Here is a 22,815-nt window from a genome sequence, read left to right as displayed (position 1 = left end):
GCCCCCGAGCTCCAGTGCTCTTTGCATTTTTTTTTTTTTGAAAATGATACTTACGAAATTGTGATGTATCCCACAAACGCGTAAAAGCTCAATTTGAAATGCTTTGTATTCTGAGCTACAGAAAAATAATAAAATCTGGTTTTTTAAAGGTTCGAAATCACTATACTTAGATCCACATTTTTTGTCTTTTTTGTGATGCTCAAAATACAAATTATTTCCACATGAACCAAATCTCCACTCTATTTATTAGTCTGTACTGTCCGCATTTCTTAGTGCCTAGTTTCAAATGGTTCTCTAGACCATTTGTAAATGTTCCGAAGTAAGAAAAAAAACAAAACTTGGCAGCACTGCATTCGATCTGTGTACTGTGCGAAATGCACTGAGGCCAAGTTAAACAAGCTGTTTTCTTATTGCAAGAAGTAGCCGGAGAGAAAAAAGGCGAAGCCGACAAGGAGGCTGCCGTAGATGAGCAGAGTCTTCTGGCCGGAGGTGAGCGAGTTGCCACCGAGGCCAAACTGCTGGTTCTGCGCGAACCCGGCGATCTCGATGCTCTTGCTGTCGAAGAAGGACTGCGCCGCGCCGCACGTCGGGCAACGCCAGTCGTCGGGGAGCTTGGCGAACGGCAGCCCCGGAGGCACCGGGTAGGACGGGTCCCCCGCCGCCTGGTCGTACAGGTAGCCGCACGACCGGCACTCGTGCACCCCCGTGTTCAGCACCGCGAACTGCTCCTCGAACCGGCGAGGGTCAAGCTTCGGCCCGCCGTCCTCCCCCTCGTCCAGCTCCCCCGGCAATGGCGCGGAGAAGTCTTCTTGCGCCTCCGTGTCCAGTGGCTTGTCGTCCTTGGATACGTCGACGGAGCGGAGCCAGAAGTGAGATGATGAGGTCCGTGTGGTAGCCAGGGGCTTGTGGGAGTGGATGAACAAGGGTGGCTGTGGCGCTCTCGGGTTCTTGGACACCACGCTGCATGGGTGAATTAGCCTTGCTGTGGCCAACGCCATTGTAGCTAACCTCTTGACTCCTCTCTATCTCGTCCTCTCTCTCTCTCTCTAGTTGTAAATATATTTCAAGGTTTGGGTGTTAGTACTTGGGAGAGGAGATGGAATCCATGGTGGGGAGACCTATTGTGCAGAGAGGATATGCTTTGGTCTGTTGATGATGCTATGGACACGAGACAAATGGGGTGTGCGTGGATAAGATATGTGTGCACCAGAGCTGAACCCGTCACTTGCAATTTGGGGAAGACGGAAGTGCTTGGAGAGTGCCGCTTGAGAACTATAGCATCTCCAACAAACGATGAATAAATGAATAATACATATCACCTATTTTTGCAGTCTTTCAGATTTTACATTACCTGATATTTTTCTCGGAACTTAGATGATATAAAATACATTACCTCACCTCCAATTGTGCGCCTGCGGATGATATATTTTACTTCACTTGTGCTACAAAACTTCAAATAAAAAATCAAACTTTGACACATTTCAAATGAAATTCAAACCTTGACACATATTAAACATCGACAACTCGCCATAGATAGTTCATTCATATAAAGTTCGATACATACACGCTACACTCGGCACTCAATTATTACTAGACTCTCGAGTCTTGACACACAACACACGATACTCGATTACTTGACTCTCGACACTCGACACCTGATGCTCTATCGTTGACACTTGATGTTCAACTAGAAACTAGTTCTAGAATCCGTCGTTTCTCCGATTCCTCGTCGGCCTCGTGGATAATGGACTCTCAGAAGTCGGTGCCGATCTTCATGAGCGACAAGATGTCGACGATGTTCTGGCAGAGGATGGTAGAGGACAATGCACAAGCAACTGCAACTTGTTGGGTGGCCAGTTCGGCAATTCGCCATAGTACTCCAGCTCTGCCGCCATGTGCTTCAGAAGCGGTGCAAAACTCGGCCATGGTTGCCTTGTCGGCTTGGCGGATGGACAACCGCATGTACTGTCCTTGTCACCTCGAACGATTGCCCAAGAAAATCCGCCTCCTCGTGGCTCTCGACCTTCGCAAAGTTGAGAGGACCAAGGCGTCATACGCGCAGGCAACGAGCTCCGGTGTCTTGAAGATGCCTAGCCACAGCCACTCAAACTAACATAATACTAACATAAACTAACACTAATACTAATATAAACTAACAAATACATATAATTTTTACTAATTAATTAGTTTGTGCTAAAAAAAGAAAAAAAAAGAACAAATAGAACAAAAACTTACCAATTCAAGGCCGGGCGGTGGTGGAGATGGCCGGAGAGGAGGCCGGTGTGGCAGCGGCATCGGAGGAGGGCGGCGGCGCAGGTGGCGCGCGCGGCAGAGGAGGCCAGTGTGGCGACGTCGGAGGAGGGCGGGGCGCGGGAGGCGCCCACGATGGATGCGGCGGCGGGTGGCAGTGCAGCGCGCAATGGCGGAGGACGGCAACGCGAAGTAGGAGGGTGGCGGCGCGGCGGCGTGGGAAATTTTCGTAGCCTGCCTATGTTGTTTGTCCTTCTCCGTGCGAATGATCTGCGTGGAGAAGGAGAAGATTAAAGGGGGGTATTTTGCTGCGGTTTTGGGTGTTTTGGATTTGTTTTCCAAACTTATTTTGATTCCCGCCTTATATATATCAAAAAATAACATATAGCATATCAGAATATTTAGAAAAAATTCTATCTAATAAAAATATTATTTATTCTTTATGAGAATTTAATTATTTAAGAATTCTTATGTAAAGTGTTTGAATATGAATTTAAATAACTTATGCATAATTTTGAATGTGACAAAACTTTCAACATGAAAGTGGTTTAATTTAGATAATTATTCTAAAACCATTTTATGTTTTCTAAAATAATTATTTTAACCATTTAAACTATTAACCATTTTGCTATTTTTATTTTAAAATGCATTAACTTATATCTTTTGCATAATTTCTATTACGACCAAACTTTCAACATGAAAAGTGTTTGAATTTGAATAATTAATATAAAACAATTTTATATTTTCTAAAATAATTATTCTAATTATTTAAACTATTAACCATTTTGTCATTTTCAATTTAAAATACATTAATTTATATCTTTTGCATAGTTTCTATTCCGACAAAGCTTTCAACATGAAAAGTATTTGAATTTGGATAAATAATCTAAAACCATTTTATGGCTTCTAAAATAATTATTCTAACTATTCAAACTATTAACCATTTTTCCATTTTAATTTTAAAATGCATTAATTTATATGGTTTTCATAGTTTCTATTCCAACAAAGCTTTCAACATGAAAAGTGTTTGAATTTGGATAATTAATCTAAAACAATTTTATATTTTCTAAAATAATTATTCTAACTATTCAAACTATTAACTATTTTGCTATTTTCAATTTAAAATGCATTAATTTAAAACCATAATCATAGTGGATGATGCGAGTGAAGATGGGGCAAACTTTAGTCCCGGTTGGTGGGTGCAACCGGGACTAAAGGTGCTTATTTGGCCATCTAACAAAATTGTAGGCGGGATAAGGATGTGTGGGCAACCTTTAGTCCCGGCTGGTGGGTGCATCCGGGACTAAAGGTGTTTTTTTTGCCATCTAACAAAAATGTCGGAGGGATAAGGACGAGTGGGCAACCTTTAGTCCCGGCTCGTGGGTGCAACCGGGACTAAATGTGTTCCTTTTGGGCCATCTAACAAAATTGTCCGGGATAAGGACGTGTGGGTGGACGCACTGCTCAGTGATACGGCATGTAGCGCACGACACCCTGTCGAAGAACAAGACGAAGGAGGAAGCGGCGCTAGGCCTATAAAAGGAGCGTCGATAATCGCAAGCATCTCAACCAAGAAGGTAGGGAGCTTCGTCCAGATGGCCGGATGGAAGGGTTGGGAAATTTTCCGTGGCGGAGCTTCTCGAAGATGTCGTTGGTGTGCACGCCCTACGACATCTTCGAGGAGCTCGCCCCGGGAAAATTTCCCCTCAAGCCTGTGAACGCCTCCATCTCCATTGTTGGTCTAATCCTGTCAACAGCCTCTTCCCTCTCCTACAAAATCCATCTATGGTAGATCACAACCTCTATTTAAGTAGCAAAAAAAGCCAACCAATAAGGTAGGTAGCTTCATCCTCATGGCCGGAGGAAAGGGTTGGAAAATATCCCGTGGCGGAGCTTCTCGAAGATGTCCTTGGTGCGCATGCCCTACAACATCTTCGAGGAGCTCGCCCCGGTAAAATTTCCCCTCAAGCCCGTTAACACCCCCCTCTCATGCAAACTCCCTTTCATACAAATCAATGTCACTTTTGTTAAAATCAATGTCCCCAAGCATGCTCATCTAGTGTTAATACCTTACATAGAGTTACATTAATTACACCAGAAGAAATAGGAAATTGATTGCCATGTTGAGATACTCCTTCGCGTATGTCCCTTTCTTACGATCGCGTCGGCCGGAGCATCTTCATCATTTAACTTGAGGCTTGGGTCAGTGTTCATTGTGAAGAGCGGAACTTCATCAAATTTATTATAATCTTCTGACATGGCTGTCTTGTCCTCGACTCCCACGATATTTATTTTTCCTGAAAGAACTATGTGGCGCTTTGGCTCATCGTATGACGTATTCGTTTGCTTATTTTTTCTTTTTCTCGGTTTGGTAGACATGTCGTTCACATAGAAAACCCGAGCCACATCATTGGCTAGGACGACTGGTTCGTCTCTATACCCAAGATTATTGAGATCCACTGTTGTCATTCCATACATCTTGTATACTTGAACCCTGCCTCCTGCTATCTTGATCCATTTGCACCTTAGCAAAGGGACCTTAAAAGAAGGTCCATAGTCAAGTTTCCATATCACCTCTATGTAACCATAATATGTGTCCTTTTGGCTATTGTTATTTTTTGCATCAAAACGGACACCACTATTTTGGTTGATACTCTTTTTATCTTGTGCGATCGTGTAAAATATATTCTCATTTATCTCGTACCTTTGGAAAGTCAGTACAGTCAAAGATGGTGTCCTGGCCAACAAGTAAAACCGATATCCAACAGTGGTGTCATTCATGAGATGTTTTTGCAACCAACTGCCGTAAGTCTCCATGTGTTCACGTGTAATCCAGTCGTCCGACTACCCTGGGTGTTGGGAGCGTACAAAATTCTTGTGTACATTGATATACGGAGCCACCAAGGTGGAACTTTGTAGAACTGTGTAGTGTGGTTGAGTGAAAGAATGCATGTCCATACTTATCATTGCTTTCTTTCCTAGCGTGTCTTTTCCACTCAGTCTCCCCTCGTGTCGCGATTCAGGAACACCAATCGGCTTAAGGTCAGGAGTAAACTCAACACATAACTCAATGATCTCTTGTGTTCCATAGACCTTGGAGATGCTTCCTTTTGGCCTAGCACGGTTATGAACATAATTCTTTTAAACTCCCACGAACCTCTTAAAGGGAAACATATTGTGTAGAAACATAGGACCGAGAATGGAAATCTCTTCGACCAAGTGAACGAGGAGATGCGTCGTAATATTCAAGAAGGATGGTGGGAACACCAGCTCAAAACTAAAGACATTGGACCACATCATTCTGCAATCTATGTAGACTTTCTGGATTGATTACCTTCTGAGAAATTGCATTGAGGAATGCACATAGCTTCACAATGGGTACTCGAACATTTTCCGCTAGAACCCCCCTTAATGCAAGCGGCAGCAATTGCGTCATTATCATGTGGCAGCCATGAGAATTCAGGTTCTGGAATTTTTTCTCTGTCATATTTATTATTCCCATTGGACGAGCTGTCAGACGGGACCTTGATACTGCTCATGCATTCGAAAAAGATTTTATTCTCTGCTTTTGTAAAAGCGTAGCTGGTGTAATGATGTCCTTTATCTGTCTCATTCTCTGAATGCATGCTGCCTCGTTTCATACGTTGTTGGCCATGACGTGCTTCAGGTGTGTCTTTTGTCTTCCCGTACATGCCCAGGAAGCCTAACAGGTTCACACACAGATTCTTCGTCACGTGCATCACATCGATTGAAGAGCGGACATCTAGAACTTCCCAAAAGGGTAGCTCCCAAAATATAGATTTCTTCTTCCACATGGCCGCGTGTCCGGCAACGTCATTCGGAACAGACTGTCTGCCAGGACCATTTCCAAAGATTACATCTAGATCCTTGACCATACCAACTATATCAGCACCAGTATGGTAGATAGGCTTCTTCCAGTGATCCGCCTCACATTTGAAATGTTTTCCTTTCTTTTTTACGGGATGGTTACGCGTTAGAAATCGACGATGCCCCAGGTACACGACCTTCTTAGATTTATCCAAATATATACTATGAGTCTCATCTAAAACATTGCGTGCATGCATTGTATCCCTGGTTTGACTATCCTGAAAGGTTACTAAGAGCATGCCAATCATTGATTGCTACGAAAAGCAGCAGTTGTAGGTCAAATTCCTCCTATTTGTGCTCGTCCCACACACGTACACCTGTTACGGCCCACAACTGTAGAAGTTCTTAAACTAATGGCTTTAGGTACACATCAATGTCGTTCTCGGGTTGCTTCGGGCCTTGGATGAGCACTGATATCATAATGAACTTCCGGTTCATGCACAACCAAGGAGGAATGTTATAGATATATAGAGTCATAGGCTAGGTGCTATGACTGCAGCTCAACTCTCCAAAAGGATTCAAAACATCTCAACTTAGACCGAACCTTAAGTTCCTCGCATCATCTGCAAAGTCCGGGAAATTTATCTCGATTTTCTCCATCGCGACCCATCAGCGGGGTGTCTCAACATTGTGTCTTTAATTTCTTACGGTCTTGTTTGTGTCATCGCAACAGCCTCCGTCCTCTTTATTTCTGAAAAAACGTTTCAGTCGTGGTATTATAGGAGCATACCACATAACCTTGGGAGGAATCCTCTTCCTGGGGGCGCTTGCCCTCAACATCACCCGGGTCATCTCATCTGATCTTATACCGCAATGCAGTGCACACCGGGCACGCATCCAAATTCTCGTACTCACCACGGTAGATGATGCAACCATTAATGCATGCATGTATCTTCTGCACGTCTAATCCTAGAGGGCATACCACCTTCTTCGCTTCGTACGTACTGGCGGAAAATTCGTTACCCCTTGGAAGTTGCTTCTTAATTATTTACAACAAATTTTTAAATTCCTAGTCAGTCACACCATTCTCTGTCTTCCATTACAACAATTCCAGTGTGCTACTGATACGTCTCAAACGTATCTATAATTTCTTATGTTCCATGCTACTTTTATGATGATACTCACATGTTTTATACACATTATATGTCATTATTATGCGTTTTCCGGAACTAACCTATTGACGAGATGCCGAAGGGCCGATTGCTTGTTTTCTGCTGTTTTTGGTTCCAGAAATCCTAGTAAGGAAATATTCTCGGAATCGGACGAAATCAATGCCCAGCATCGTATTTTTCCACGAAGCTTCCAGAACACCCGAGAGCCGCCAGAGGGGAGCCCTGGGGGCCCCACACACCAGGCTGGCGCGGCCAGGGTGTGGGCCACGCCCCCCTGTTGTGTCGTCGCCTCGTCAGCCCTCCGACTCCGCCTCTTCGCCTATTTAAAGGTCCCTGACCTAAAACCTCGATACGAAAAAAGCCACGGTACGAGAAACCTTCCAGAGCCGCCGCCATCGCGAAGCCAAGATCCGGGGGACATGAGTCTCCGTTCCGGCACGCCGCCGGGACGGGGAAGTGCCCCGGAAGGCCTCTCCATCGACACCACCGCCATCTCCATCAACGCTGCTCGTCTCCCATGAGGAGGAGTAGTTCTCCATCGAGGCTAAGGGCTGTACCGGTAGCTATGTGGTTAATCTCTCTCCCATGTACTTCAATACAATGATCTCATGAGTCTGCCTTACATGATTGAGATTCATATGAGCTTTGTATCACTATTCATCTATGTGTTACTCTAGTGATGTTATTAAAGTAGTCTATTCCTCCTCCATGGTGTAATGGTGACGAGTGTGTGCATCATGTAGTACTTGGCGTAGGTTATGATTGTAATCTCTTGTAGATTATGAAGTTAATTATTGCTATGATAGTATTGATGTGATCTATTCCTCCTTCATAGTGTGATGGTGATAGTTTGCATGCTATGTTAGTACTTGGTGTAATTGCAATGATCTATCATGCACTCTAAGGTTATTTAAATATGAACATCGAATGTTGTGGAGCTTGTTAACTCCGGCATTGAGGTGCTCTTGTAGCCCTACGCAATTAGTGGTGTTCATCATCCAACAAGAGAGTGTAGAGTGGTTTTATTATGTGATCAATGTTGAGAGTGTCCACTAGTGAAAGTATGATCCCTAGGCCTTGTTTCCAAACATCGAATCTCCGTTTATTTACTGTTCTGTTGCATGTTTGCTCGCTGCCATATTTTATTCAGATTGTTATTACCACTCATTTACATCCATATTACTTGTATTTCACTATCTCTTCGCCGAACTAGTGCACCTATACATCTGACAAGTGTATTAGGTGTGTTGGGGACACAAGAGACTTCTTGTATCGTGATTGCAGGGTTGCTTGAGAGGGATATCTTTGACCTCTTCCACCCTGAGTTCGATAAACCTTGGGTGATCCACTTAAGGGAAACTTGCTGCTGTTCTACAAACCTCTGCTCTTGGAGGCCCAACACTGTCTACAAGAATAGAAGCACCCGTAGACATCAAGCACTTTTCTGGCGCCGTTGCCGGGGAGGAAAGGTAAAATGCACTCATACTCCGGTCCCAGGTAAAAGTACTTTTCTGGCCCCATTGTGTGAGTGTTCGAAGCTATTTCCTTTAGATCCTGCAATTGCATCTTTTTGTTTCTTGTTAAACACTAGTAAGGCATAATGGAAAACATCTGTGAACTTTTTATACTATTTCCTAAGTCAAGACATGAATAGTTTAATACGAAAATTAAAAAACCTATGGAATCTTATTTGCATGCTGGTAGTAATATTAGTATGAACGCTTTGAACACCATTGTTGATAATGATATAGAAAATTCTAAGCTTGGGGAGGTCGGTTTTGATGAAAATGATCTCTTTAGCCCTCCGGGTATTGAGGAGAAAGTTTATGTTGATTATGATATGCCTCCCATATATGATGATTATAATGATACTGGTCTTTTGGTGCCGCCTACTATGGAGGATAGAGTTTATTATGATGATATTATGCCTCCTATATTTGATGATGAGAATAATAATGATAGCTACCTTGTTGAATTTGCTCCCACTACAACTAATAAAATTGATTATGCTTATGTTGGGAGTAGTAATAATTTTATGCATGAGACTCATGATAAGAATGCTTTATGTGATAGTTATATTGTTGAGTTTGTTCATGTTGCCACTGAAAGTTATTATGAGAGAGGAAAATATGGTTGTAGAAATTTCCATGTTACTAAAACACCTCTCTATATGCTGAAATTTTTGAAGTTACACTTGTTTCATCTTTCTATGCTTGTTGCATTATGCTTCATGAATTTATTTATTTACAAGATTCCTATTCATAGGAAGCATGTTAGGATTAAATTTGTTTTGAATTTGCTTCTTGATGCTCTCTTTTGCTTCAACTACTATTTCTTGCGAGTGCATCATTAAAACTGCCGAGCCCATCTTAATGGCTATAAAGAAAGCACTTCTTGGGAGATAACCCATGTGTTTATTTTACTACAGTACTTTTGTTTTATATTTGAGTCTTGGAAGTTGTTACTAATGTATCAACCTCTCCTTATCTTATTTTATTGCATTTGTTGTGCCAAGTAAAGTCTTTAATAGTAAGGGTCATACTAGATTTGGATTACTGCGCAGAAACAGATTTCTTGCTGTCACGAATTTGGGCAGTGTTCTCTGTAGGTAACTCAGAAAAATCTGCCAATTTACGCGAGTGATCCTCAGATATTTACGCAACTTTCATTCAGTTTGGGCATTTTCATCTGAGCAAGTCTGGTGCCTCAATAAAATTCGTCTTTACGGACTGTTCTGTTTTGATAGATTCTGCCTTTTATTTCGCAATGCCTCTTTTGCTGTGTTGGATGGATTTCTTTGTTCCATTAACTTCCAGTAGCTTTGAGCAATGTCCAGAAGTGTTAAGAATGATTGTGTCACCTCTGAACATGTGAATTTTTAATTATGCACTAACCCTCTAATGAGTTTGTTTTGAGTTTGGTGTGGAGGAAGTTTTCAAGGGTCAAGAGAGGAGGATGATACAATATGATCAAGAAGAGTGAAAAGTCTAAGCTTGGGGATGCCCCCATGGTTCATCCCTGCATATTTCAAGAAGACTCAAGCATCTAAGCTTGGGGATGCCCAAGGCATCCCCTTCTTCATCGACAACTTATCAGGTTCCTCTAGTGAAACTATATTTTTTATTCCGTCACATCTTATGTACTTTACTTGGAGCGTCTGTGTGCTTTTATTTTCGTTTTGTTATTTTCATTCTCTGAATAAATGCTTGTGTGGGAGAGAGACACGCTCCGCTGGTTCATATGAACACTTGTGTTCTTAGCTTTACTTTTAATGTTCATGGCGAAGGTTGAAACTGCTTCGTTAATTGTTATATGGTTGGAAACAGAAAATGCTGCATGTGGTAATTGGTATAATGTCTTGAATAATTTGATACTTGGCAATTGTTGTGCTCATATAGATCATGTTTAAGCTCTTGCATCATGTACCTTGCACCCATTAATGAAGAACTACATAGAGCTTGTTAAAATTTGGTTTGCATGATCAATTTCTCTAGAGTCTAGATATTTTCTGGTTAAGGTGTTTGAACAACAAGGAAGACGATGTAAAGTCTTATAATAGTTACAATATGTTCATATGTAAGCTTTGCTGCACCTTTTATACTTGAGTTTGCTTCAAACAACCTTGCTAGCCTAGCCTTGTATTGAGAGGAATTCTTATCGTGCATCCAAATCCTTGAGCCAAATACGATGCCATTTGTGTCCACCATACCTACCTACCACATGGTATTTCTCTGCCATTCCAAAGTAAATTACTTCATGTGCTACCTTTAAACAATTCAAAACTTTATTACTTCTTATTTGTGTCAATGTTTTATAGCTCATGAGGAAGTATGTGGTGTTTTATCTTTCAATCTTGTTGGGCAGCTTTCACCAATGGACTAGTGGCTTCATCCGCTTATCCAATAATTTTGCAAAAAGAGCTGGCGCGGGGTTCCCAGCCCCCAATTAATCAACCTTCATTAATAATTCTCTTCACATGTTTTGCTCTGATTCATCAGTAAGAACCTTAATTTTGCAAATAGACACTCCTTCATGGTATGTGAATGTTGGAAGGCACCCGAGGATTCGATTAGCCATGGCTTGTGTAAGCAAAATGTTGGGAGGAGTGTCAACCATAAATAAAACTAAAATACATGTGTAAACAAAAGAGAAGAGGGATGATCTACCTTGCTGGTAGAGATAACGTCCTTCATGGAAGCCGCTCTTTGAAAGTCTCGTTTGGCAAGGGGGTTAGAGTGCCCACTACCATTCGTTGACAACAACAAACACCTCTCAAAACTTTACTTTTATGCTCTCTATATGATTTCAAAACTTAAAAAGCTCTAGCACATGATTTAATCCCTGCTTCCCTCTACGAAGGGCCTATCTTCTACTTTATTGTTGAGTCAGTTTACCTACTTCTTTCTATCTTAGAAGCAAACACTTGTGTTAACTGTGCATTGATTCTTACATGTTTACCTATTGCACTTGTTATATTGCTTTATGTTGACAACTATCCATGAGATATACATGTTACAAGTTGAAAGCAATTCGCTGAAACTTAATCATCCTTTGTGTTGCTTCAATGCCTTTACTTTGAATCTATTGCTTTATGAGTTAACTCTTATGCAAGTCTTATTGATGCTTGTCTTGAAAGTACTATTCATGAAAAGTCTTTGCTATATGATTCATTTGTTTACTCATTATCTTCATCATTGCTTCGAATCGCTGCATTCATCTCATATGCTTTACAATAGTATGATCAAGATTATGATAGCATGTCACTTCAGAAATTATCTTTGTTATCGTTTACCTACTCGAGGGCGAGTAGGAACTAAGCTTGGGGATTGCTTGATACGTCTCAAACGTATCTATAATTTCTTATGTTCCATGCTACTTTTATGATGATACTCACATGTTTTATACACATTATATGTCATTATTATGCGTTTTCCGGAACTAACCTATTGACGAGATGCCGAAGAGCCAGTTGTTGTTTTCTGCTGTTTTTGGTTCCAGAAATCCTAGTAAGGAAATATTCTCGGAATCGGACGAAATCAATGCCCAGCATCGTATTTTTCCACGAAGCTTCCAGAACACCCGAGAGCCGCCGGAGGGAGCCACAGGGGCCCCACACACCAGGCTGGCGCGGCCGGGGTGTGGGCCGCCCCCCTGTTGTGTCGTCGCCTCGTCAGCCCTCCGACTCCGCCTCTTCGCCTATTTAAAGGTCCCTGACCTAAAACCTCGATACGAAAAAAGCCACGGTACGAGAAACCTTCCAGAGCCGCCGCCATCGCGAAGCCAAGATCTGGGGGACAAGAGTCTCTGTTCTGGCACGCCGCCGGGACGGGGAAGTGCCCCCGGAAGGCCTCTCCATCGACACCACCGCCATCTCCATCAACGCTGCTGTCTCCCATGAGGAGGGAGTAGTTCTCCATCGAGGCTAAGGGCTGTACCGGTAGCTATGTGGTTAATCTCTCTCCCATGTACTTCAATACAATGATCTCATGAGCTGCCTTACATGATTGAGATTCATATGAGCTTTGTATCACTATTCATCTATGTGTTACTCTAGTGATGTTATTAAAGTAGTCTATTCCTCCTCCATGGTGTAATGGTGACGAGTGTGTGCATCATGTAGTACTTGGCGTAGGTTATGATTGTAATCTCTTGTAGATTATGAAGTTAATTATTGCTATGATAGTATTGATGTGATCTATTCCTCCTTCATAGTGTGATGGTGACACTTTGCATGCTATGTTAGTACTTGGTGTAATTGCAATGATCTATCATGCACTCTAAGGTTATTTAAATATGAACATCGAATGTTGTGGAGCTTGTTAACTCCGGCATTGAGGTGCTCTTGTAGCCCTACGCAATTAGTGGTGTTCATCATCCAACAAGAGAGTGTAGAGTGGTTTTATTATGTGATCAATGTTGAGAGTGTCCACTAGTGAAAGTATGATCCCTAGGCCTTGTTTCCAAACATCGAATCTCCGTTTATTTATTGTTACTGTTGCATGTTTGCTCGCTGCCATATTTTATTCAGATTGTTATTACCACTCATTTACATCCATATTACTTGTATTTCACTATCTCTTCGCCGAACTAGTGCACCTATACATCTGACAAGTGTATTAGGTGTGTTGGGGACACAAGAGACTTCTTGTATCGTGATTGCAGGGTTGCTTGAGAGGGATATCTTTGACCTCTTCCTCCCTGAGTTCGATAAACCTTGGGTGATTGATACGTCTCCGACGTATCGATAATTTCTTATGTTCCATGCCACATTATTGATGATATCTACATGTTTTATACACATTATATGTCGTATTTTTGCATTTTCCGGCACTAACCTATTAACGAGATGCCGAAGAGCCGATTCTTCGTTTTCTGCTGTTTTTGGTTTCAGAAATCCTACAAAGGAAATATTCTCGGAATTGGACGAAATCAACGCCCGGGGTCCTATTTTTGCACGAAGCTTCCGGAATACCGAGGGGAAAGGAAGTGGGGCCACGAGGCGCCGCCACAACAGGGCGGCGCGGCACCGGGCCCCGGCGTGTGGGGCCCTCGTGTGGCCCCCGCGTTGCCCTTCCGCCTACTTAAAGCCTTCGTCGCGAAACCCCGGTACCGAGAGCCACGATACGGAAAACCTTGCGAGACGCCGCCGCCGCCAATCCCATCTCGGGGGATTCCGGAGATCGCCTCCGGCACCCTGCCGGAGAGGGGAATCATCTCCCGGAGGACTCTTCAACTGCCATGGTCGCCTCCGGAGTGATGAGTGAGTAGTTCACCCCCGGACTATGGGTCCATAGCGGTAGCTAGATGGTCGTCTTCTCCTTATGTGCTTCATTGTCGGATCTTGTGAGCTGCCTAACATGATCAAGATCATCTATCCGTAATTCTATATGTTGTGTTTGTCGGGATCCGATGGATAGAGAATACTATGTTATTTTGATTATCAATCTATTACCTATGTGTTGTTTATGATCTTGCATGCTCTCCATTATTAGTAGAGGCTCGGCCAAGTTTTTGCTCTTAACTCCAAGAGGGAGTATTTATGGTCGATAGTGGGTTCATGCCTCCATTAAATGCTGGGACGATGACGAGAAAGTTCTAAGGTTGTGGATGTCTTGTTGCCACTAGGGATAAAACATTGATGCTATGTCCGAGGATGTAGTTATTGATTACATTACGCACCATACTTAATGCAATTGTCCGTTGTTTTGCAACTTAATACTGGAAGGGGTTCGGATGATAACCTCGAAGGTGGACTTTTTAGGCATAGATGCATGCTTGGATAGCGGTCTATGTACTTTGTCGTACTTGCCCAATTAAATCTCACAATATTCATCATATCATGTATGTGCATTGTCATGCCCTCTCTATTTGTCAATTGCCCGACTGTAATTTGTTCACCCAACATGCTATTTATCTTATGGGAGAGACACCTCTAGTGAACTGTGGACCCCGGTCCATTCTTTTACATCGAATACAATCTACTTGCAATACTTGTTCTACTTGTTCTTTGCAAACAATCATCATCCACACTATACATCTAATCCTTTGTTACAGACAAGCCGGTGAGATTGACAACCTCATCTGTTTCGTTGGGGCAAAGTACTTTGGTTGTGTTGTGCGGGTTCCACGTTGGCGCCGGAATCTCTGGTGTTGCGCCGCACTACATCCCGCCGCCATCAACCTTCAACGTGCTTCTTGGCTCCTCCTGGTTCGATAATCCTTGGTTTCTTTCTGAGGGAAAACTTGCCGCTGTACGCATCACACCTTCCTCTTGGGGTTCCCAACGGACGCGTGCTGTACGCGTATCAAGCATATTTTCTGGCGCCGTTGCCGGGGATCTGAAGAAAAGTTACACCATAAAGATTTCTAACTCCCACGTCAACTACACGCCGGCAATATTTTCTGGCGCCGTTGCCGGGGAGATCAAGACACGCTGCAAGGGGAGTCTCCACAATCCAATCTCTTTACTTTGTTTTTGTCTTGCTTTACTTTATTTACTACTTTGTTTGCTGCATTATATCAAAACACAAAAAAATTAGTTGCTATCTTTACTTTATTTACTGTCTTGCACTCTATATCAAAAACACAAAAAAAATAGTTACTTGCATTTACTTTATTTAGTTTGCTTTATTTACTACTGCTAAAATGGCCACTCCTGAAAATACTAAGTTGTGTGACTTCACAACCACAAATAATAATGATTTCTTATGCACACCTATTGCTCCACCTGCTACTACAACAGAATTCTTTGAAATTAAACCTGCTCTCTCGAATCTTGTTATGCGAGAGCAATTTTCTGGTGTTAGTTCTGATGATGTTGCTGCCCATCTCAATAATTTTGTTGAATTGTGTGAAATGCAAAAGTATAAAGATGTAGATGGTGACATTATAAAATTAAAATTGTTTCCTTTCTCTTTAAGAGGAAGAGCTAAAGCTAGATTGGTTGCTATCTCTGCCTAAGAATAGTATTGATTCATGGACTAAATGCAAGGATGCTTTTATTGGTAGATATTATCCCCCTGCTAAAATTATATCTTTGAGAAGTAGCATAATGAATTTCAAGCAATTAGATAATGAACATGTTGCTCAAGCTTGGGAAAGAAAGAAATCTTTGGTTAAAAATTGCCCAACCCATGGACTGACTACTTGGATGATCATCCAAACCTTTTATGCAGGACTGAACTTTTCTTCGCGGAACCTATTGGATTCAGCTGCTGGAGGTACCTTTATGTCCATCACTCTTGGTGAAGCAACAAAGCTCCTTGATAATATGATGATTAATTACTCTGAATGGCACACGGAAAGAGCTCCACAAGGTAAGAAGGTAAATTCTGTCGAAGAAACCTCTTCCTTGAGTGATAAGATTGATGCTATTATGTCTATGATTGTGAATGATAGGACTAATGTTGATCCTAATAATGTTCCGTTAGCTTCATTGGTTTCCCAAGAAGAACATGTTGATGTAAACTTCATTAAAAATAATAATTTCAACAACAATGCTTATCGGAACAATTCTAGTAATAACTATAGGCCATATCCTTATAATAATGGTAATGGTTATGGTAATTCATATGGGAATTCATACAACAATAATAGGAACACACCCCGTGGACTTGAAGCTATGCTTAAAGAATTTATTAGTACACAAACTGCTTTTAACAAATCCGTTGAGGAAAAGCTCAATAAAATTGATATTCTCGCTTCTAAGGTTGATAGTCTTGCCTCTGATGTTGATCTTTTGAAATCGAAAGTTATGCCTAATAAGGATATTGAAAATAAAATTGTTACTACAGCAAATTCCATCCAAGTTAGAATTAATGAGAATATAAGATTGATGGCCGAATTGCATGCTAGGTGGGAAAGAGAAGAAAATGAAAAACTTGCTAAAGAGAATAATGTAGCTAAAGTTTGGACTATTACCACCACTAGTAATGTTAATGATTCACATGTTGCTGCACCTCCTACTATCAATGATAAAATAATTTGTGTTGGCAATGTTACTACTCCTAGTGCAAAGCGTGCAAAATTGCCTGAAACTGCTAAAACTGCTGGAACTGCCTGTGATAAAACTGCTGAAATTTTTTCCAACATTGGGGATGATGATCCCATTGCTTTAGATTGTAATGGTTTGGATTTGATGATTGCCACATCTCTGAAGTTATAAAGTTCTTACAAAAACTTGCTAAGAGTCCCAATGCTAGCGCTATAAATTTGGCTTTCACAAAACATATTACAAATGCTCTCATAAAAGCTAGAGAAGAGAAACTAAAACTTGAAACTTCTATTCCTAGAAAGCTAGAGGATGGTTGGGAGCCCATCATTAATATGAAGGTCAATAACTTTGATTGTAATGCTTTATGTGATCTTGGTGCAAGTATTTCTGTTATGCCTAAGAAAATCTATAATATGCTTGACTTGCCACCATTGAAAAATTGTTATTTGGATGTTAATATTGTTGATAATGCTATAAAGAAACCTTTGGGGAGAGTTGATAATGTTTGCATTACCGTTAACAATAACCTTGTCCCCGTTGATTTTGTTATCTTGGATATTGAATGCAATGCATCTTGTCCCATTATATTGGGAAGACCTTTTCTTGATCTGTTGGAGCTACCATTGATATGAAGGAAGGTAATATTAAATATCAATTTCCTCTCAAGAAAGGTATGGAACACTTCCCTAGAAATAGAATGAAGTTACCTTTTGATTCTATTATTAGAACAAGTTATGATGTTGATGCTTCATCTCTTGATAATACTTGATATACACTTTCTGCGCCTAGCTGAAAGGCGTTAAGAAAAGCGCTTATGGGAGACAACCCATATTTTTACTACAGTATTTTTGTTTTATATTTGAGTCTTGGAAGTTGTTTACTACTGTAGCAACCTCTCCTTATCTTAGTTTTGTGCATTGTTGTGCCAAGTAAAGTCGTTGATAGTAAGGTTCATACTAGATTTGGATTGCTGCGCAGTAACAGATTTCTTTGCTGTCACGAATTTCGACCTGCTCTCTGTAGGTAGCTCAGAAAAATATGCCAATTTACGTGCGTAATCCTCAGATACGTACGCAACTTTCATTCAATTTGGGAATTTTCATTTGAGCAAGTCTGGTGCCTCAATAAAATCCATCTTTACGGACTGTTCTGTTTTGACAGATTCTGCCTTTTATTTCGCATTGCCTCTTTTGCTATGGTGGATGAATTTCTTTGTTCCATTAATGTCCAGTAGCTTTATGCAATGTCCAGAAGTGTTAAGAATGATTATGTCACCTCTGAATATGTTAATTTTTATTGTGCACTAACCCTCTAATGAGTTGTTTCGAGTTTGGTGTGGAGGAAGTTTTCAAGGATCAAGAGAGGGAAATGATGCAATATGATCAAGGAGAGTGAAAGCTCTAAGCTTGGGGATGCCCCGGTGGTTCACCCCTGCATATTTTAAGAAGACTCAAGCGTCTAAGCTTGGGGATGCCCAAGGCATCCCCTTCTTCATCGACAACATTACCGAGTTCCTCCCCTGAAACTATATTTTTATTCCATCACATCTTATGTGCTTTGCTTGGAGCGTCGGTTTGTTTTTGTTTTTGTTTTTGTTTTTGTTTGAATAAAATGGATCCTAGCATTCATTGTGTGGGAGAGAGACACGCTCCGCTGTTGCATATGGATAAATATGTCCTTAGCCTTTACTCATAGTATTCATGGCGAAGGTTGAATCTTCTTCGTTAAATTGTTATATGGTTGGAATCGGGAAATGCTACATGTAGTAATTCTAAAATGTCTTGAATAATTTGATACTTGGAAATTGTTGTGCTCATGTTTAAGCTCTTGCATCATATACTTTGCACCCATTAATGAAGAAACACCTAGAGCTTGCTAAATTTGGTTTGCATATTTCGTCTCTCTAAAGTCTAGATAATTTCTAGTATTGAGTTTTGAACAACAAGGAAGACGGTGTAGAGTCTTATAATGTTTACAATATGTCTTTTATGTGAGTTTTGCTGCACCGGTTCATCCTTGTGTTTGTTTCAAATAACCTTGCTAGCCTAAACCTTGTATCGAGAGGGAATACTTCTCATGCATCCAAAATCCTTGAGCCAACCATTATGCCATTTGTGTCCACCATACCTACCTACTACATGGTATTTCTCCGCCATTCCAAAGTAAATTGCTTGAGTGCTACCTTTAAAATTTCCATTCTTTACCTTTGCAATATATAGCTCATGGGACAAATAGCTTAAAAACTACTGTGGTATTGAATATGTACTTATGCACTTTATCTCTTGTTAAGTTGCTTGTTGTGCGATAACCATGTTTTCTGGGGACGCCATCAAATACTCTTTGTTGAATATCATGTGAGTTGCTATGCATGTCCGTCTTGTCTGAAGTAAGGGAGATCTACCACTTTAATGGTTAGAGCATGCATATTGTTAGAGAAGAACATTGGGCCGCTAACTAAAGCCATGAATCATGGTGGAAGTTTCAGTTTTGGACATATATCCTCAATCTCATATGAGAACATTAATTATTGCTACATGCTTATGCATCAAAGAGGAGTCCATTATCTCGTTGTCCATGTTGTCCCGGTATGGATGTCTAAGTTGAGAATAATCAAAAGCGAGAAATCCAAAATGCAAGCTTTCTCCTTAGACCTTTGTACGAGGCGGCATGGAGGTACCCCTTTGTGACACTTGGTTAAAACATGTGTATTGCGATGATCCCGGTAGTCCAAGCTAATTAGGACAAGGTGCGGGCACTATTAGTATACTATGCATGAGGCTTGCAACTTGTAAGATATAATTTACATGGTACATATGCTTTATTACTACCATTGACAAAATTGTTTCTTGTTTTCAAAATCAAAGCTCTAGCACAAATATAGCAATCGATGCTTTCCTCTTTGAAGGACCTTTCTTTTACTTTTATGTTGAGTCAGTTCACCTATCTCTCTCCACCTCAAGAAGCAAACACTTGTGTGAACTGTGCATTGATTCCTACATACTTGCATATTGCACTTGCTATATTACTCTATGTTGACAATATCCATGAGATACACATGTTAAAAGTTGAAAGCAACCGCTGAAACTTAATCTTCCTTTGTGTTGCTTCAACACCTTTACTTTAATTTATTGCTTTATGAGTTAACTCTTATGCAAGACTTATTGATGCTTGTCTTGAAGTGCTATTCATGAAAAGTCTTTGCTTTATGATTCATTTGTTTACTCATGTCATTACCATTGTTTTGATCGCTGCATTCATTACATATGTTTACAATAGTATGATCAAGGTTATGATGGCATGTCACTCAAGAAATTATCTTTGTTATCGTTTACCTGCTCGGGACGAGCAGAACTAAGCTTGGGGATGCTGATACGTCTCCGACGTATCGATAATTTCTTATGTTCCATGCCACATTATTTATGATATCTACATGTTTTATACACATTATATGTCGTATTTATGCATTTTCCGGCACTAACCTATTAACGAGATGCCGAAGAGCCGATTCTTCGTTTTCTGCTGTTTTTGGTTTCAGAAATCCTACAAAGGAAATATTCTCGGAATTGGACGAAATCAACGCCCAGGGTCCTATTTTTGCACGAAGCTTCCAAAAGACCGAGGGGGAAAGGAAGTGGGGCCACGAGGCGCCGCCACAACATGGCGCGCGGCCTGGGCCCTGGCCGCGCGGCCCTGGCGCCTCGTGTGGCCCCCCGCGTTGCCCTTCCGCCTAGTTAAAGCCTTCGTCGCGAAACCCCCAGTACCGAGAGCCACGATACGGAAAACCTTAGTGAGACGCCGCCGCCGCCAATCCCATCTCGGGGATTCGGAGATCGCCTCCGGCACCTCGCCGGAGAGGGGAATCATCTCCGGAGGACTCTTCACCGCCATGGTCGCCTCCGGAGTGATGAGTGAGTAGTTCACCCCTGGACTATGGGTCCGTAGCAGTAGCTAGATGGTCGTCTTCTCCTTATATGCTTCATTGTCGGATCTTGTGAGCTGCCTAACATGATCAAGATCATCTATCTGTAATTCTATATGTTGTGTTTGTCGAGATCCGATGGATAGAGAATACTATGTTATTTTGATTATCAATCTATTACCTATGTGTTGTTTATGATCTTGCATGCTCTCCGTTATTAGTAGAGGCTCTGGCCAAGTTTTTGCTCTTAACTCCAAGAGGGAGTATTTATGCTCGATAGTGGGTTCATGCCTCCATTAAATGCGGGACGATGATGAGAAAGTTCTAAGGTTGTGGATGTGCTTGTTGCCACTAGGGATAAAACATTGATGCTATGTCCGAGGATGTAGTTATTGATTACATTACGCACCATACTTAATGCAATTGTCCGTTGTTTTGCAACTTAATACTGGAAGGGGTTCGGATGATAACCTGAAGGTGGAATTTTTAGGCATAGATGCATGCTGGATAGCGGTCTATGTACTTTGTCGTAATGCCCAATTAAATCTCACAATATTCATCATATCATGTATGTGCATTGTCATACCCTCTCTATTTGTCAATTGCCCGACTGTAATTTGTTCACCCAACATGCTATTTATCTTATGGGAGAGACACCTCTAGTGAACTGTGGACCCCGGTCCATTCTTTTACATCGAATACAATCTACTTGCAATACTTGTTCTACTGTTCTTTGCAAACAATCATCATCCACACTATACATCTAATCCTTTGTTACAGCAAGCCGGTGAGATTGACAACCTCACTTGTTTCGTTGGGGCAAAGTACTTTGGTTGTGTTGTGCAGGTTCCACGTTGGCGCCGGAATCTCTGGTGTTGCGCCGCACTACATCCTGCCGCCATCAACCTTCAACGTGCTTCTTGGCTCCTCCTGGTTCGATAAACCTTGGTTTCTTTCTGAGGGAAAACTTGCTGCTGTACGCATCACACCTTCCTCTTGGGGTTCCCAACGGACGCGTGTTGTACACGTATCAGTGATCCACTTAAGGGAAACTTGCTGCTGTTCTACAAACCTCTGCTCTTGGAGGCCCAACACTGTCTACAAGAATAGAAGCACCCGTAGACATCAGCTACCTAGTTTTTTCTGGCCATCTTCGCAAGTTGGGTACAACAATTTGTTGTGATCCTCTAACATCTTGTCGAACTTCAACCTTTCCTTTTCAGTTTCACAGTTTCTCTTTGCATCGGCAATAGACCGACCAAGATCATCAGCAGGCTCATCTGATGCCTCTTGATCTTCTGCTTCCCCCGTTGTAGTATCACCGTATTCAGTGAACATTGGACAGTTGCCATCATCCTCTTCTTCTTTATTGTCTTCCATCATAACCCCTCTTTCTCCGTGCTTGGTCCAATAATTGTAGTTGGGCATGAAACCGGACCGCATCAGGTGGGTGTGAAGGGTTTTCGACGAAGAGTAATTTATCTTATTCTGACAGTTAACACATGGATAATACATAAAACCATACCGTCTGTTTTCATCAGCCACACCGATAAAAAAAATTAAGGCCCGCGGTGAACTCATTATGGCGTCGGTCACTTTACATCCATTGCCGATTCACCTGCATTATATAATTAAGCTTATCAAAAACCATTACAGAATATCATGAATAGTGAAGCGATGTATATATACACACATGCATTTTATAAATGATTGATGAAAGGATAAAGTTATTAACCTCAATCGAGAAGGAAAAAGAGGAGAAAACTTAAGTGTGGCTTGTTTTGTGTGAACTGAAGTGGCAAATGCTCTTAGGAATTTCATCGAGCACCTCTTGTGCATCAGAAGAGAGAGAAAAACAACATACAACTCTTGTGCTAAGTAGTGGAAATAGCTAAGTGTGACTTGCAGGCTTGGGCAGGGCAGGGTATATATAGAGATGGCCCTTTAGTCCCGGTTGGTATTACCCCAAGCCCCTTTAGTCCTGATTGGTAATACCAACCGGGACTAATGGATCGAGACCAACCGGGACTAAAGGGTTTCGTTGCCCGCACAGTTTGAACTAGGACTAATGTGGCCCACTAGTCCCAGTTCCTTTTTAGACCGGGACTAGAGCTTCCAAGGGCTTTGGACGAAAGACCTATTTTCTACTAGTG

The 22,815-nt window shown here is 41.6% G+C and overlaps 1 protein-coding gene across 1 annotated transcript; it reads right to left on the bottom strand.

Moving 5' to 3' along the window:
* Positions 1-214: 214 nt before the first annotated feature.
* LOC124674690 (rubredoxin-like) lies at positions 215-1,215 on the bottom strand. The gene has a single exon (XM_047210736.1). The coding sequence runs from the start codon at positions 996-998 to the stop codon at positions 408-410; it is 591 nt and encodes a 196-aa protein (XP_047066692.1). The 5' UTR covers positions 999-1,215; the 3' UTR covers positions 215-407.
* Positions 1,216-22,815: the final 21,600 nt, after the last annotated feature.

This window comes from Lolium rigidum, chromosome 7, assembly GCF_022539505.1.
Source record: "Lolium rigidum isolate FL_2022 chromosome 7, APGP_CSIRO_Lrig_0.1, whole genome shotgun sequence".
In the NCBI taxonomy this organism is placed as follows: Eukaryota; Viridiplantae; Streptophyta; class Magnoliopsida; order Poales; family Poaceae; genus Lolium; species Lolium rigidum.
Note: the sequence above shows the minus strand (reverse complement) of the source record. Positions and strands in the feature narration are given on the sequence as shown.

Excerpts from the sequence above, each read along its gene's own strand:
- LOC124674690 (XM_047210736.1), bottom strand. The coding sequence starts at position 998 with ATGGCGTTGGCCACAGCAAGGCTAATTCACCCATGCAGCGTGGTGTCC.